The sequence below is a fragment of the Peromyscus leucopus genome, chromosome 5, assembly GCF_004664715.2.
Source record: "Peromyscus leucopus breed LL Stock chromosome 5, UCI_PerLeu_2.1, whole genome shotgun sequence".
Classification (NCBI taxonomy): domain Eukaryota; kingdom Metazoa; phylum Chordata; class Mammalia; order Rodentia; family Cricetidae; genus Peromyscus; species Peromyscus leucopus.
The window spans coordinates 75,543,330-75,560,721 of record NC_051067.1 but is presented as its reverse complement, the minus strand read 5'-3'; the positions used below and the strand labels follow the sequence as shown (position 1 = coordinate 75,560,721).

General features: G+C 50.1%; 2 protein-coding genes across 4 annotated transcripts in view; one reads left to right on the top strand and one right to left on the bottom strand.

Annotated features, from left to right (window-relative positions):
* Positions 1-792, bottom strand: part of Trmt1 (tRNA methyltransferase 1) — a 14,380-nt gene extending 13,588 nt beyond the window's left edge. For both annotated transcript variants that reach the window (XM_037206038.1, XM_028861801.2), the window contains exon 1: positions 135-792. The gene's annotated coding sequence lies outside the window, so the exon portion shown is untranslated. The remainder of the gene's footprint in view (positions 1-134) is intronic.
* Positions 1-17,392, top strand: part of Nacc1 (nucleus accumbens associated 1) — an 18,438-nt gene extending 1,046 nt beyond the window's left edge. The window contains exons 2-6 of one of the 2 annotated variants that reach the window (XM_028861807.2): positions 10,526-11,437; positions 11,610-11,783; positions 12,846-12,951; positions 13,051-13,148; positions 14,624-17,392. In XM_028861807.2, coding sequence (XP_028717640.1) covers positions 10,534-11,437; positions 11,610-11,783; positions 12,846-12,951; positions 13,051-13,148; positions 14,624-14,886 — 1,545 coding nt within the window. In that variant the 5' untranslated portion in view covers positions 10,526-10,533 and the 3' untranslated portion in view covers positions 14,887-17,392. Of the gene's footprint in view, positions 1-8,875; positions 11,438-11,609; positions 11,784-12,845; positions 12,952-13,050; positions 13,149-14,623 lie in introns of those variants that run through there. The other variant, XM_037206040.1, reaches the window with a different exon arrangement.

The window sequence follows — 17,392 nt, the reverse complement described above, 5'->3', positions numbered from 1 at the left end:
GCGGGTGGGTGGGAGTTGGCGTGGGCTGCACCGGATACCTAGCTCAAACCTCGTGTTTTCCGTATGGATGGCCCCCGTTCATCCCCCACCCCCACCTCACCCACCCTGCAGAGAGACAGCCCGGCCGACTTTACCTGAGTGTTTTAGAGTCCTGTATTCGTTCTCAGCCTTCTGGCGCCGGAACCTGGGGTCTCAAGTCTAGGAGACAAGACCTCACAGCCTGTTTGTGCTCCCTAGCTTTCCAGGCCCAACCTGCTGCTTGGGCCTTAATTCTATGTCCCCTCGCAGGTAAAATATTGGGATGGCGAGTGCCTGAAGCTCTGTTCTATCTTTGAGACCAAACAGGCACCTACACATCCTGACTCTTGCCTTGGGGGCTCCTGATTCCGGGACCCATCCTCCCTCCTTGGTTCTCCTTCTAGGCCAGGTAGTATGCTAAGCCGATCGGCGAGTAAGCCCATTGATAGCTCACCACCAATGGGTCTTAGGCTTTCTCTTCAGAGAAAGAAGCTGAGGTTCGGGGCGGGGCTTGTCCCTGGTCATATGACTAGACTGTGGCCTATGCCTAGTAAATCGAGTTGGCCCTCCTGGGCACCAGCAGAGAAATTCCTGCTGGTCTGATTCCCTGTTGATGGACTCTTCTTGGACCTGGCCTTTTCTAGGCTGCCTGGAGTGGCTCGATCAATCCCCTTGCAGATGGATCAAGTTTCCCTGGAGTTCAAGGAAAAGTGTGTGGGGCCTGTCAGCTGAGGCCTGCTCATACTTTCTCTTCCATTCCGCATCTGGGAGCCAGGGGCACAGGCTATAGGAGGTGGTTATAAAAGTGGGTCTTGGTGGTTTGGGAGTGGATTTTGTTTTGCTTGCCTAGGCTTTGTTTTCCCCGCTTCGATTTCTTATCAAACTGCTCCAGCTCTGGACTAATTGCAAGGTTAACAGTGTATTCCTGGGCAGGGGTGTGTGTGTGTGTGTGTGTGTGTGTGTGTGTGTTGGGGGGTTAGGTTTTGTTTTAGTATTTTTTTTGTTGTTGGTTTTTGGTTGCTCTTGGGTTGTGGGGGGCAGTGACAGTGTTACTCCAGCTCAGGCTGACCTTGAACTTACTGTGTGGCCTATGCTAGCCTTGAACTATGGCCCTCTTGTCTCGGTATCCCAATGCTACGATTATATAGGCACGAGCTACCACATACAGGTTGTCCTGGTGGCTTTGATTGGACATCCTTAGCACCAGAGGCAGGAACCACAAACTTCTGGGTGACTGGTACCAGCCAATCCTGGGTTTGATGATGACTTTTCTCCCTTTCCCCTCATCTCCTTGGAGTTTCCAGACCACGACCACCACCAGTTGCCTCTGCCCTGGTATCTTGGTTCTGTTGGGGCTGGGGATTGGACCAGCAACCTGTGTAAAGAACTTAGTGCTTGCTTGCATTGTTCTCTGCACTCTGCTGCTGCAGCTCTCCTTACAGCCCTGCCGCTGTTAGTGGACTAGTGTCGCCTCAGAACCTTTATACTTGCCTTTGTTCCTGCCACTGGTTGCTGCTGCAACCTTGTGCTTTGGCTGTTGAGGGACCAAGGGAAGTTGCTAGGGCATATATGGGCTGCTCCCAGGCCTCAGCTGGGTGGGTTATTGAGGACAGATGGTGTCAACTAGTCACAGCTGGAATGCAGAACTAACTGGTAGGAGTTAGTTGGCCCTGAAGTATGGAGGCAGAAATGGTTAGCCGGCACCTCCACCTGAAACTAGAACAGAAGGTGCACTGGTCACACCTGCTTTTCAGTGTGAACTCAGGCTGAAGTGGATTTCAGTTTGATTTCAGTGTTCTGTGCCGTTCCCTTGCTGGGAACTGAAGAAGCTGCTCTGAGTAACACATTCATCAGGAGTTGGTTCTGGCAATTCCTGTTCAGATGGTGACCAAACTTAGACAAGGAAATGGTCCCCAGAGGAACAGAGAAACTAGGCTGCTCTGTTAAAGACGATGGTATACCAAGGCGAGGAGATGGTCAGTGGTGTGGGGCCAGAGAGATTTCCATTGGGTAGTCAAAGAAGAGCCATGATCTGAATAAGAAGGAAGTTAGGTTGGGGGTGGTGGTGTTCTGGATGAGGACAACACATTCAAAGCTTTTATTGAGTGTGTGCCAGGCTCCTGCTGAGTTACCAAACATTCTGTCTTTGTGGGAATAGAGTGAGGGATGACCCTGGTGTGGGGCAGAGATCTTTCATGCTGTCCACAAGAAAGAAGAATCCAGTCAGAGGATCCCATGGGTCTCCCAAACACCCCAGGCAAAGTTCAGATCCCTTGACTTATATCCAGAGGCCCCCCTCCCCCTTTTTTTTCTCAAGACAGGGTTTCTCTGTGCTGCTCTGGCTGTCCTGGAATTCACTCTGTAGACCAGGCTCAAACTCACAGAGATCCGCCTCTACCTCCCAAATGCTGGGATTAAAGGCGTGTACCACCACAGCCCAGCCATTCAGTCTCTTAAAATCTGTCCACCACCACCCACCTCAGGTTCATGAACTAGGCTTTCTGGAAATCTGTGTTTAGGCTGTACAGGCCCATTAGAAGACTGGCCAATGAGCTCTGACCCAGGGGTTCATTGCCAGAGCCAGCGAAACAGCACCTGCCTGGCCCAGCTGCACACCTGAGCAGAGTTTGAGGCAGTGCTGGGTGAGTGTGTCCTCTTCTTGTGAATTCCTTTCCCTTCCATACTAGGATTCTACCCCTGGATTATACTGAGCACTCCTCTGTGTTGGAGCTGATTCAAGCCCATGACTAGATAGCCCTACGTGTTTTCATCACTATCTGGCTCATGATAAAACTGAAGCAGTCCTTTCTTCATGTAACCTTCTTCTCTGAAACCTGCAATAGTGGCCTGTTTGCTAATGGTGTCTTCCCTGAAGTGCATTGACCCTGTCTGTGGGTGGGTAGGATTGGGAGAGAGAGTCAGGCAGGTCAGAACTAACATGTCATCGTTTGTGCCCCAAGGATGCTTGTCGTCCTGTCTGCTCTCAGCAGAGGTGCAAAAGTTAGAACTTGTGGGACTTCTGTGCCTGGTGTCTTCTAAGTAGAGCAGAGAAGATGAGGATGAGTGGATATTTTGATGGAGCAGAGTCAGATGTCACTGCTGGGCCACTCTACTTAGCCCTGAGACCCTGGCTAGAGGTCTTAGGCCAGGGTTACTTACTAGCCTAAGGCAGTTGTGTAGGATAGCGCTCCACCACTAAGAATTGAGCTGGTGGCCAGACATGGTAATACACACCTTTATTCCAGGACTAGGTGGCAGAGGCAGGTGAATCCAGGCCAGCCAGGGCAACATAGTGAGACTGTCAACAACAAAAGAATGACCTGGTGTAAATGACATTGATTTGGTGCTCCAGTAATACCTGGTGTCTGGTTTTGGGGGACGGGGAGAATTATGGGAGATTCCTGTTGTCTGTGTGCTGAACTGGACTGTGAAAGTACTGAGGAACCCTTCAGGACGACTGCCTGATGGGTAATCCCTGCAGCAGTACGGGTTCTAGGAGACAGTGAAAGGCCTAAGATGACAGTTTACAGACAGGAAGGTGCACAAGAGACAATACCAATAATAGCTGTGGTGTTGATGTCAGCTAAGAACAACTGAGGTGGTTCTGGTGTTAGTCCTAAAATGTGTTTATGGGGCGGTAATTTGTGGGAGTTGGTTCTTTCCACCTTGTGGGTGTTGGAGATTAAACTCAGGTTGCCAGGCTTAGCAGCAGATATCTTTACCCACTGAACCATGTCACCAGCCTGTGTTAATTTTTTTCATAGACTGATATCAAGCCAGTAGTACTATATACATCACCAGTGGCAAACATTGTCAGAGATTTAAGCCTGGTGGAATACAGAAATACCTCTGTTTGCAGGTTCTGCATCTGCAATACTTGACCATAAATTGAAAACTACTCAAAAACAGTGTTGTGTCTACCTTGAACATGTACACACTTCACTTGCTTCTTTTTGTGGTTTTTTTGGTTTTGGTTTTGGTTTTTCGAGACAGGGTTTTTCTGTGTAGCTTTGCACCTTCCTTGAACTCGCTCTGTAGCCCAGGCTGGCCTCAAACTCACAGAGATCCTCCTGGCTCTGCCTCCCGAGTGCTGGGATTAAAGGCTTGCGCCACCACTGCCAGGCTCTTTTTGTGATTTTAAGAACGGAATCCAGAGCCTGTGCCTGCTGGGCAAGCACTCTTCCATTGACCTGCACCCCCTGCCCTGAACAGACTTGTTTTTTCTCCTTATCCCCTAAACAATACCGTTTTGAGACAGGATCTAGCTACACATACATAGTCCAGACCAATCTTGAACTAATGATTCTCCTGCCTCAGCCTCCCAAATGCTGGGGTTAGTAGGGCATATAACTAGCTTCTTTGATTTATGTATTTACTTTTTTAAAATTAAATTTTAATTTATTTATTTGGCAGGGTGTGGAGATCAGAGGACAACTTGGGGAAGTCAGTTCTCTCCTACCATGTGGGTCCTGGGGATCACTATTCTGGGGGCAAGCTTTACCTAGTGAGCCATCTCGTTGGCCTTGCAACTAGCTGGCTTCTGACATCTCTTCTGTAGCATTTTTATTAGATTTGGTACTGGAAGCCATCTAGAGGTGATTTAAAGTGTAGAAGCACTGGAGGTGTCACTCAGCAGAAGAGCACTAGCCTGCTGTGCAGAGGGCCTAGGTTCTATCCCCAGCACCAAAAACAACAAGCTACCAGAGGAAGTGTTTACATTCTATGTACCACTATGCCAATCATACAAAGGACTGGGGCAGCTGTGTTTGAAGAGATGTGAGTTCTCCAGGCAGGTCTTTGTTCTGTTGTTTACTGTGTTTTACCATAGTCTTGCTATATGGAACCTTAAACTCCTAGCTCAAGTGGTCCTCCTGCTTTAGCCTTCCAGGTAGGTAAGACTCAAGTCTCAGTTTTCTTACTTGATGAATGGGGAGAAACAGTCATCATACCTGACCTGTAGGTGCTCTCAGCCAGGGTCCAGAGCTAGACTGGACTAGCTACATGTACCAAGACTTGATCTCAAAACAAGTAAGAGTTGATGCGTTGTCTCGTTTAACATGTGTCCCTTTGCTGGTACCATGGTCCTGCATGGTCTCCAGTGCATCTCATCAAGGCCCATCTGCAGTGGAACCATCCTCCCTCAGCTCCACTGCTAATACTAGTTATGCCTGTCACCTCAGAGACTTTGCACTTGATCTTTGTTCCCCTGCTCTGTCTTTTGGGTCTGAAGGTGCTCAGAGTGGACTGTGACTCGGAAGAGTAGGCTTAAAATCAGACCTGATGGCATTACCCAGGTCAGGGCTCCATGAAGACAGGCAAAACAGCTGCTGTGCTCTGTAAGGATCTGAAGTGGCTACAGGCAGAAGGTAAAGTGCAGGGACTACTTAGAGCAAGGAGGAAGAGGGAGCAGACAGAGATGCCCATTCCTGGAGATGCTAATGGAGGAAGAAGAAGATGGAGGGGCATGGGCAGGAGGAGAACCAGACCAGATTGACCTTTGGAGACCCTATGGTAAGGGTCCCCAGGTAGCCAGCGACTCCTTTTCTGGATGGTGAAGCTTGGCCCATCCAGGGCTCCCGACTGCCTCAGTATTGTCTGTTTCATGGATAGGATTCAGGAACAAAGTTGGCCCCTGTTCTTTGTGTGATCCAGGCCTCTGTTTTTGCTTCTCTGGCCTGTTCTCCTGAATCAGATGTTAGGAGGGCTCATTTCATCTCGGGAAATATCCTGAGAAATGAGATGGTCTTGTCTGAGCTGTTATTAGGCACTGTGAAAGGGAACTGCTGTTCATCCTGTTCCTGCCATAGGTTTAATGACAGACTTTCAGGGAGGGAAAATGAATTCTGTGTGTGTGTGTGTGTGTGTGTGTGTGTGTTTGTGTGTGTGTGCGCGCACGCGCGCACGCGCGCGCGCGCCCTAGGACTTGGAAGGCAGAGGCAAGCAGATCTTGGTGAGTTCAAGGGCAGCCTGGTCTACATAGACCACTTTTCTCTTTACTATCAGGATGTTTACTTTTCCTTCATACTGTCTGAATGGGAATGTATATATCCCATTGGTGCTGCTGAGGTTGGAACCAGAGACTTTGCCACTGAACTGCCCCAGCAGAAATTTATTGCTCACACTCTGGAGGCTGGAAGTTCAAGATGAAGGTACTGCAGGCTTAGTCTTCATTGTTTGCTGAGGGCTGGAGAGGGTGGGAGGGGAAGGGGTGAGCAGGCTTCCTTGGTATCTCATGAAGGTGGAACCATCATGAACTAATTACCTCCCAAAGGCCTGCCCCCTCCCCATTTTTTTGAAAACTCTTTCGGCCTGCATGTATGTCTGCAGCATGTGCATGCAGTGCCTGCAGAATCCAGAAGAGGGCATCAGACCCCCTAGAACTAGAGTTACAGTTATGAGTTGCCGTGTGAGTGCTGGGAATTGAACCAGGGATGACAGTGCTCTTAACTGCTGAGCCATCTTGCCAGCCCCAGCTTCAAACTTATCTTTTGACTCCACTTGCCCAGAGAATAATTGTGTGCCTCTGTGCCTGCCAAAGTCCTGCTTAACTATTGCATTAGAAACAGATTTTGACATACAAACTAGTTTTTCTTTTTCTTTTCCTTTTTTCCTTTTTCTTTATGTTGATTTGATTTATTGTTTTGAGACTGGGTCTCTAAAGCTCACACCAGCACTGTTGCTTACTTCCTCTACCCACTGCTGGGACTACTGCTATGTATGCACCATCATAACGAGCTGGTTTGTTTATTTGCTTGTTTGTTTTTGTGGTGCAGGAGTGGGACCCACTGCCATGCCTGTGTGACCTTGGTGGGGCTCAAGTCTATTGTCCAAGGCCCTTTTCCCCAAGAGCCCGTGGTCTCTTCCCAGGAAACACCCTGTCAGCCCTCTTCCCACAGACAACAAGTCAGCAGCAATATCAAGGTCTGAAACTCAGTGACATCAGTTCCCAAGTTTGATCCTAACTTCTGGCTGTCCTTAGGTCAGCTGTCAGAGGAGGCCAAGATAATGCTTCAGAGTCCCCCACTCTTGTTTTAGACATGGAATTAGATTTGAAGCAATAGGGCTGATGATTGAATCTTTTTAAAAATACTGTTGGTGGGTATTTATATTTTATGTGTATGGGAGTTTTTCCTGCATGTATGTGTACCGTGCATGCCATGCCCAAGGAGGGCATCTGATTCCCAGGAACTGGGGTTAGAAACAGTTGAGAGATCTGGTTTATACGGCCCAAACTGATCTTGAACTCTGTGTTCAGACTGTCCTCTACCTCAGCCTCCTGAGTAACTGGGACTACCTGCAAATACTACCATGCCTGGTCCAGTCCTAGAGTCAAGGAACACAGGTGTGCTGCTTGGGTGAATTGCCTGCCCCAGTAGGTTCTTCATGAAGCAAAGACAAGGCCCAATTTGCTAGATTTTCAGATTTGTTTTGCTGGTGAGATGGCTCAGCAGATAAAAGCACTTTCTGTACAAGCCTGGCAGCCCGAGTTCAATCCCTGGAGCTCACATAAAGGTGGAAGGAGAACTGACTCCATAAAGTTGTCTTTGACTGCCATGCATGTGCTGTGGTATGTGTGTGTACATATGCATTAAGGTGTGTGTGTGTGTGTGTGTGTGTGTGTGTGTGTGTGTGTGTGTGAGAGAGAGAGGGGGGGGGGAGAGCTCAGTAATTAAGAGTTACTTGTTGCTTTTGCAGAGGACTCGGATTGGACTCCCAGTATCCCCATGGTTTACAACTATCCATAACTCCATTTCCTTCTTCTGACCTCTAAGGGCACCAAGCACATAGGCAGTGCACAGATACACTGGGGGCAAAACACAAAATGAATAAATGTAACTTTGTTAAAAAAAGCCCAGAGTGATGGCGCATGCCTTTAATCCCAGAATAAGAGGCAAGTGTATTTCTGAGTTTAAGTCCAGTCTGGTCTGCATAGTGAGCTCCAGGCCAGCCAGAGCGACATAGTGAGACCTTGCTTTAGCCTACTCTCTGAGTGCTGGGACAACATGGGTGTTCTCCTCCAACTGAGTCATTTTCTTAAAAACCATTTAAGTAAGCCCAGTAAACTTAACCCCAGCACTTGGGAAGTAGAGGCAGGTGGATATCTGTGTGTGAATTCAAGGCTAGCCTGGGGATGTATAAGAAGATTTTGTCTCCAAAGAAAGAATTGGAAAGAAAGAAAGACAGAATTTGAGCTGGGTGTGGAGGCTCCCCAACACAGAGAAGGCTGAAGCTAAAGAATCAGTGCAAGCTCAGAGCAAGCCTGGGCTACATAGCAGAAACCTGACCATACACAAAAGCAGTAAGAGATCTTTTTTAATCTTGCAAATGAACAGTATGCCCACAAAGTACAAAATTTAAGATCGGAAAAATGTACTTTGCACAGCTTTCTAGTTCTGTGCAGAGGGAAACGATTGTGGTCTCCTTTTCTGTTTGTTTGGGGGTGGGGATTTGGCAGGGCAGAACCCTAGCACCATGTAGGCAAGTGCTATATCCCAGCCCTATTTGCTGGTTTTTGTTCAACAGTTTTGTTGAGATAAACCATGCACTCCACCCCTTTAAACTGTAATAGTTACTTATTTTTGAGATGGGGATCTATATTGCCCAGGCTAACCTCTATATTTAGGCTCAGTGGATCCTCCCCTTCTCTGCCCTTCAGAGTTGCTAGGAGTACCAAACCTGGCTGCATAGTGGTCTTTCATGTATTCAGAGTTGGGAAACAGTCTATCATTGATCAATTGTTGTTGTTTTTTTTTTTTTAATTATTTTTATGTTCATTGGTGTTTTGTCTGCATCTATGTCTTTGTGAGGATGTCAGATCTTGGAGTTACAGACAATTGTGAGTTGCCGTGTGGGTGTTGGGAATTAAACGGTGGTTCTCTGGAAGAGCAGCCAGTGCTCTCAACTGCTGAGCCATCCAGCCCTGATCATTGTTAACTTTAAGTGATAGTTCATTACGCCAAGAATAAGTACACATCCCTTTGCTCTAAGCAAATTTATTTCTTCTTTCCCAGCTCCTTGCAACTATGTTTCACGTGTTAATGGATTTGCCTGTTCTAGACATTTCGTATAAATGGAATCATATGTCCTGTGGTCCTTCTGTCTGGCTTTTTCCTATCATATGAAGAACGTTGAGACTTTTTCCAAGTACTTTCCCATATTATATTCTCTCCAGAGTGTGTAAGAGTTCAGAGTTCTTACCTGTGGTGTGCTACCTGCCGTATTTTATTTACAGTGGGGATGGAGGTGGCTGAACTTAGAGCCTTGTTCACACACCCCAGCCTTTTGCCTGCTTTGTTCCTGCTTTCAAGCCAACAGTATGAGGTGATGCCTGTTTTGCATTATGGTTTGAATGTACACTTCCATGGTGACTAGCAGCATGAACAGTGAGTGCCAACAGTCATATTCTGGGCTGCAGACAGTGGTTTTGACATGCCAATGGCCATTCTTACATAGAATGTAAGAATGTTGGTGCAGTATACTTGTGTCTTCTTGCGTGCTCTAAAAGACTGATCTTGGCCATCTGCTCTCAGAGTCTGCAGGTCCCGCATCCTCACATTCAGCCAACCATAGATCCACAAAGAGTTCTTCTGATGGTGAAACTCAGTGGTAGAGCATGTGCCTAGCTATGTAAAACACTGGGTACCATCCCCAGCACTGCCCAGAACATTTTGAAAGTTTTTTTAGGTTCATTTAATTTTTTCTTTATTTTATGTTTGTGGATGTTTGCCTACATGCGTTTATGTACACCATATGTGTGCCTGTTGGATCCCCTGGAACTAGGGTTATGGATAGTTGTGAGCCACCATATGGATGCTTGGAATCAAACCCTGGTCCTCTGAAGGAACACAAGTGCTCTTAAGTGCTGAGCCCCTGCCCAGAACATTTTTAAATCCAGGTATTCACACCTATTATCCTGGCATTCTGAAGGCTGAGGCAGGAGGAATGCCCTGAGTTCCAGGCCAGCTATAACAGGAAACCTGTCTCCAACAGACAAGAATTTTGAGGATGGAAAGTATTTATATAGCACTTATATGGAACCAGGTATTACAAGTCCTCTAGAGATCATTAAAAATGTATGGAGCCACATCAGTAACCCCAGCACTCTAGAGGTGGAGGCAGGAAGACCAAGACTCTAAGGCCACCCTGAGTTATATGAAGCCCAGAAGCTTAGTGGTGGAGCACTTGCCTAGCACACTGAAGGCCCCGGGTTTAATCCCTAGCAACACAAGAAAGCAAGGGGACTTGAGTGGCTGCGGATTCCAATATCTGTAGTGCCCCTGAACCAGTCCCCTGCAGATAACCACGGGATGACTGTTTAAAGGCAGGGCTGTGTGGGGACAGGAAGTGGAGGTGGCACTGCCACTTAGCTGTATCACAGATTTCACCATGTGGACGTTGTGGCTCCCACATGCTCTTCTGCAGGAGGTGAGGTTGCTGAGGCAAGGCAGGGCCTATGTTGGTTTCTGCCACCTGACCTGTCCAGTATCTATCTCCTGTCCTCACGCAGCTGCTGCCATGGCGCAGACCCTGCAGATGGAGATTCCAAACTTTGGCAACAGCATCCTTGAGTGCCTCAATGAGCAGCGGCTGCAGGGACTATACTGTGACGTGTCAGTGGTGGTTAAGGGCCACGCCTTCAAGGCCCACCGTGCTGTGCTGGCCGCCAGCAGCTCCTACTTCCGGGACCTATTCAACAGTAGCCGCAGTGCTGTGGTAGAACTGCCAGCCGCTGTGCAGCCACAGTCATTCCAGCAGATCCTCACATTTTGCTATACAGGCCGGCTGAGCATGAACATGGGGGACCAGTTCCTGCTCATCTACACAGCTGGCTTCCTGCAGATTCAGGAGATTATGGAGAAGGGCACCGAGTTCTTCCTCAAAGTTAGCTCTCCAAGTTGCGACTCCCAGGGCCTGCACCCGGAGGAGGCCCCATCTTCAGAGCCTCAGAGTCCTGTAGCGCAGACACTGGGCTGGCCAGCCTGTAGCACGCCACTGCCCCTTGTGTCACGAGTCAAGACAGAACAGGAGTTGGACTCCGTGCAGTGCACACCCATGGCCAAGAGGCTGTGGGATAGCAGCCAGAAGGAGGCTGGAAGCAGTGGTGGCAACAATGGCAGTCGCAAGATGGCCAAGTTCTCCACACCAGACCTAGCCCCTAACCGGATGCCCCAGCCAGTCTCAGTGGCCACAGCTACAGCAGCAGTGGCTGTGGTTGCAGTGGGAGGATGTGTGAGTGGACCCAGCATGTCAGAGCGGACCAGCCCAGGTACCTCCAGTGCCTACACCAGTGACAGCCCTGGCTCCTACCACAATGAGGAGGATGAAGAAGAAGATGCAGGTGAAGAGGGTACAGATGAGCAGTACCGTCAGATCTGCAATATGTACACCATGTACAGTATGTTGAACGTTGGCCAGACAGGTGAGTGCCACCCCTCCCGTGGGCTTGCATGCGTGTGCGTGCGTGTGTGTGCGTGTGTGTGTGTGTGTGTGTGTGTGTGTGTATATATAACATGAATACACTGATGTCCCAGTGAGAAGGTGTGTGTGTGTGTGTGTGCATAACATGAATACACTTGCCACTGTTCCCACAGCTGAGAAGGTAGAGGCCCTCCCTGAGCAGGTGGTCCTCGAGTCTCGAAGTCGAATCCGGGTGCGACAAGACCTGGCATCTCTTCCAGCTGAACTTATCAACCAGATTGGCAACCGCTGCCACCCAAAGCTCTATGATGAAGGTGACCCCTCCGAGAAGCTGGAGCTCGTGACAGGTTTGCTGGCCGGGCTTTAGTCCCCCCCAATCCCTTTGCTCTGCAACCTCTGGTCTCGTCACAGTTATTACAAACTAGCGCCCTATCTGTGTGTCCAGGGCAGCTGACATCCTCAGTTCTCATTTGGACAGCTTTGGTAGCAGCTGTCCTAACAATAGAGGTGTTGAATTAGATGATTTTGGGCTGGGGGCTCCTTACTTAGCATACATAAAGCCCTAGATTCCATACCAAGCACTGCATGATCTAGGCATGGTGGTACACATCTATAATTTCAGCACTGGAGGTAGAGGCAGAAGGGTCAAAAGATCATGGTCCACCCTAGTTATACAGCAAATTTGAGGCTAATCTGGGATACATAAGCCTTGTCTCAAAAAGGAAAAAAAAGTTAGTTGAACATAAGGCTGGGGTATCACTCAGTGTAGCATACCAGCATGCTAGAGAGATCCCAAGTTTGTTTTTGGTTTTGTTTGTTTTGTTTCTTGGGGGTTTTTTTGGTTTGGTTTTTCGAGACAGAGTTTCTCTGTGTAGCCTTGGCTGTCACTCTAGACCAGGCTGGCCTCAAAATCACAGAGATCCGCCTGCCTCTGCCTCCCGAGTGTTGGGATTAAAGGCGTGCGCCAGCACTGCTCAGCTAGATTCCAAGTTTTATTTGAAGCACCACAAAGGGGAGGTGGTGGGGAGAATGGTACCAGGTTGTCTTCAGGGTGGGATGGAACACATCTAGGATCCTAGATTCAGAGTTTGAAGCAAGCCTGGCTACATAGCGAGACCCTGTCTCAACCAAAAAGAAAGGAACAGGGAGAGGGAGGAGAGAGAAGCTGATTTGCTTCTCATCAAAGACCAGTGTATAGGTTTCTGGGTCATAGGAGCTAGTGGGGAGGGAGTGTGGCTGGGCCAGAAGACTGGAGTTCACTACCGCAGGGGTCTGGGGGTGCTAGTCTTTCTGGCCTCTGGCATCTTGTTGTACCTACCTAGGTGTATTCAGAGTGCCTCTGGCACACTTGGGTGTTCAGACTAGGTGAGTTGAGATTTGGGTCCAGAGCATGTGACTTCTCTTACTAGGCACCAATGTGTACATCACAAGGGCACAGCTCATGAACTGCCACGTCAGTGCAGGCACGAGGCACAAGGTCTTGTTGCGGCGGCTCCTGGCTTCTTTCTTTGACAGGTGAGGTACACCCCAGAACCCCAGGGTTGGGGAACAGGTTGTCCCCTCACACCTCTACCAGGAACTCTGATGCCCTCCATTCCTCTACCCCACCTCCAGGAACACGCTGGCCAATAGCTGTGGCACTGGCATCCGCTCTTCCACCAATGACCCTAGACGCAAGCCGCTGGACAGTCGCGTCCTCCATGCTGTCAAGTGTGAGTGTTCTGCTGGGCTCTGGGGTGGGCTGGTGCGTTTTTGGTTTGGTTTGGTTTTGGCCTTGGTGTTTTGTTTTGTCCGTTTATTTGTTTTTTGTTTGGGGTGTGGGTGTGGGTGGGTGGTTTTTCGAGAAAGGGTTTCTCTGTGTAGCCCTGACTGTCCTGGAACTCACTCTGTAGACCAGGCTGGCCTCGAATTCACAGATCTGCCTGTCACTGCCTCCCATGTGCTGGGATTCAAGGCCACCACTGCTCAGAGGGCTTTTGTTTTTTCCTTCAGTGTTTAATATGACAGATGGTTGAAGTTGGGTTTGGTCGATTTGTTGGTTTTGGTTTTTTTGAGATAGGATCTTTCTACATAGTCCTTGCTCCCTGGCTGGCCTGGAACTAACTAGATCAGACAGGCCTTGAACTCCCAAGTGCTGGGATTTAAAAGCCTGTGCCAGCATACAGGCTAGGAGTTGAGTTTTGAGATGGCTCAGTGGATAAAGTGCTTGCCTCATAAGCATGAGGACCTGGGTTCAGCTCTCTAGTATTCACAACAAAAGCTGGGTATCTAAAATCCTGGACCTGGGGAAACAAGACAGGAAGATCCCTAGAGCGCACTGGCTGTCCACCCTAATCAATTTAAAAGGCTTCTGTGTCCAGGTGTGGTGGCATGCACACAGGAGACAGAGGAAGGTGACTCTCTGTGAATTTGAGAACAGCCAGGGCTATGTAGAGAGACCCTGTCTCAAAAAAAGGGAATGGGGTGTCTGGGGCCAGTGAGGTGGTTCAGCAGCTAAACAACCTGAGTTTGACCCCCTGCATCCCTTCTACAAGTTGTTCTCTGACTGCCATATATCCAAATAATGATACATTTTAAAACTTGAAAAGGGTTCTGGCTGGGCAGAGGTGGTGGTGGTGCACACCTTTAATCCTAGCACTCGCAGAGGCAGGTGGATCTCTGAGTTTGAGGCCAGCCTGGTCTACAGAGCGAGTTCCAGGATAGCCAGAGCTACACAGAGAAACCCTGTCTCTAAAAAACAAAATTAAAAAAAAAGAAAAAGCACTCAAGAGTTCAGGGTCAGCCACAGCCACATTAGAAAAGGGGTGGAGTGGTTCTGAGGTTCTCTTGTGACTCATTGGGAAAGAGGCTGCGATTAGGGTTTCTTCACATTGGGCACATAGTATGGAAGGGACCTGAGTGCCTTTGTCAAGGAAGAGGATCTTTGTCCAGGGTAGTCAAGAGAAGATTGAAGTGGCCAGACCTGTCAACGGGCAAGTCTGTGGCATTGGCAGCCACTTGTCAGGGAATGCCTAGGTTTGCATTGGCAACCTTCCAGGCTCTGAATCCTACAGCACTACATGTCCCTAAGTGAGCGGGAGCCCAGGTGGGCAGCAGTTTTGTATGGATAGTGGGATCCACTAGACATAGAAGCTGGGAGACTTAATGGGAGGAGTTGAGGCCGGAGCTGACTGCTCTACCCCCACAGACTACTGCCAGAACTTCGCCCCCAACTTCAAGGAGAGCGAGATGAATGCCATTGCAGCTGACATGTGCACCAATGCCCGCCGAGTGGTACGTAAAAGCTGGCTGCCCAAGACCAAGCCGCTGCACCTGGTGGAGGGTGATAGCTACAGCAGCTTTATCAGCGACACTGGCAAGATAGAGCCGGACATGATGAGCATGGAACACAGCTTCGAGACAGCCAGCCACGATGGCGAGGCCGGCCCTTCAGCTGAGGTTCTCCAGTAACATACGTGTGACACCCCCTTTACAGGATGTCACACTCCCCTTCCTATCACACCCCCCCACCTACCACCCGGTCACAATCTACTGTCTGTCCCTCTCCAGGACCTGTGAGGGGTACTCCATGCCCTCTGTCAGGGTGCAAGAGCTGGCAGACCAAAGCCAGGCACTGCACCCAGCAGAGGGTAGCACCTCCAGCAGCTTTCTCAGAAACCTGAGGAAGAGCTGAACCCGATGGGCATAGAATACAGCTTCAGACAGACAGCCCCTCCTGTCACAACACATCCCCTACCACCTTAGTCACGAGCTACTGTCTGTCCCTCCCCAGAACCTGCAGGGGGTGCTGCATGCTCCCAGCCTCCCTGCCTCCCTGTCATCCCACACCTTTTCCCCAAAGCAAGCTGGGCTGGGTCAGGAGAGGACAGGCATCAGGTGGGATCTGTGACCTTCCTCAACACTCATGGGGAGCCCTGGTTCCCCTCCTCTTAGGCATTTCCCAGCACCAGGCCCGGCTAGGGGATGGGCAGAGCTCCAGAAGAGCCTGCCCCTCACTGTGGCTGCTTGGGACTCCATGGGCCCAGGGGTTCTCAGGACCCCTCCCACCACCAACCCCAGTGCTTCCATGTCTCCAAAAGCGCCTTCCTGTCCCTCTCGTCTGTCCCTGCACCTTGGGGCTGGGGTAGGTGAGGCCAAGAGGGACTGTCCACTTTACAGCTGAGGAAACAAGCCCAAAAGGCTTAAAGAAATTCTAAAACTGACCCTCTGTGGCAGCCTCCATCATACCCCTCTTAATCCCTCCCTGCTCTGCCTCTGTGGGCCCCTCAGCCCACGAGGCTGGTTCTAAGAGAGCAGTGCTCCTGTGGGCAGGCGAGAGTCTCAGGACAGGTTTCCAGTCTGGCAGAATTTGTGGGTGTGTGTGTGCGCGTGTGTGCGTGCGTGCGTGCCTGTGTAGAGTGTTTGCTTTTAAAAACACGAAGATCAAGAGGCAGCAAGACCGGGGTCGGAACCAGGGAGCAGGCTGGGTGGCTGCTGCCCTTCTCCCGTCCGACCCTGGGCAGGGCTCCCAGCCCCCACCCCTGTACATAACTTTTTGAAACATTTTTTTAGCGAATGAAATATTGAAGTATAAGATTTCCTTTTATTTTTCAAATCAATGGGAATGTGTCTTGAGGTCCCCTGGGTCCCTGGGCTGTGGAAGGCAGGATGCAGGGAAAACTGAATGTGTGTGTGTGTGGAATGTGGGTGCATGTTTCCACAGGGGCCCAGTCCCAGTGCCCCAGGGCTCCTGTGGATCCAACCAGCTTCCTCTCCCCCAGGACTACAGTTAAAGGGTGTTCACAGGTCCCAGTTGGCTGAGCCCACTCCTGGGGGATGAGGCAGGGCAGGGTCCACATCCATTGTTGGTGGTTTGTGGAGCTTTCTCTGGCCGTTCCTTTCCACTCTAACTCTCCAGGAGCAAGCTCTTGGGTTTCTGAGTTTAATATGTGAGCACAGGGTTTTTGTTACCCCCTCCATTAATGTCATTTCACCATCTCACTGGTTCTGTTCTAGCCCTGACCTCCCTCCCTCTTCCCACTCTGCATTCTAGCTGCCTCTGTTCAGAGGCAGGGGGTTGCAGGATTGGAGAAGGTGGGATGGAGCCTTTTGAGTCAGATCTGGAGACCTGCCTCCAGGCCAGCAGCACCCTCTAATCTGCCAGGGTCCCTCTTAACATCTGATGGCGAGGGTGGGGTGTTGGGTCTGACTTGGCCCCCAGTACCTTAGCCCTGGGTGGCCAAGTGGAGGGGAGTTGACACCCCTAGCTAAAGCACAAGCACCTTAGTCATACCCCCTCCCTCCACCCTTGCCCTGGCCTGTTGTCCCGCCTCCCCCAGCAAAGATCCCAAAGCACAATCTCCTGGAACTTGGCAAGCAGCTGAGCCTGGCCATGGTGAGGGCAGGCTGTGCTCCCTGCCCAGAATTAGTAAGGGGGCAGCTCCATGGGACTGAGAGGTCTTGTAGTAGAGTGGGCAGCAGAGCCCATTGGTTCCAAGCACCTCAGGAGGTGGCCCTGACTCCCGGGGCTTGGGGTGGGGGAGGTATAAAGCCAGGGGTGCAGGGGAGAAAACTACTCACTAGGAGAGCCAAAGACAGGGTTGTGCCTTACCTCAGGAGCCACCCCTGCGCCCCTCCTCTGGCGGTCAGCTGCTTGCCCTGCCCTCCTGAGAGCTGCATGCTCCCCACCCCAAGTACCCAGGAGAGTGACAAAGTAACCCACCTAGCAGGAAAGACAACTAGGGGCAAACCCAGTGGCCACCCTCCCACCCATCCATGCCTCTCATGGGGACAGGCCATCACCCACTGGCCCATGTGAAGTGCCAATGCCCTCCCCACCCAGAGCCAAGCCCCCACCCCTCCCAGGCCCACAAGTGAGATTGCACATTAACTACTGTACGGAGAGGAGCGGTGTTGGGAAATGTGAACCCTGAGAGTCAGTGATGCTGATAAGAATAAAGAAGACGCCTTTGTAACA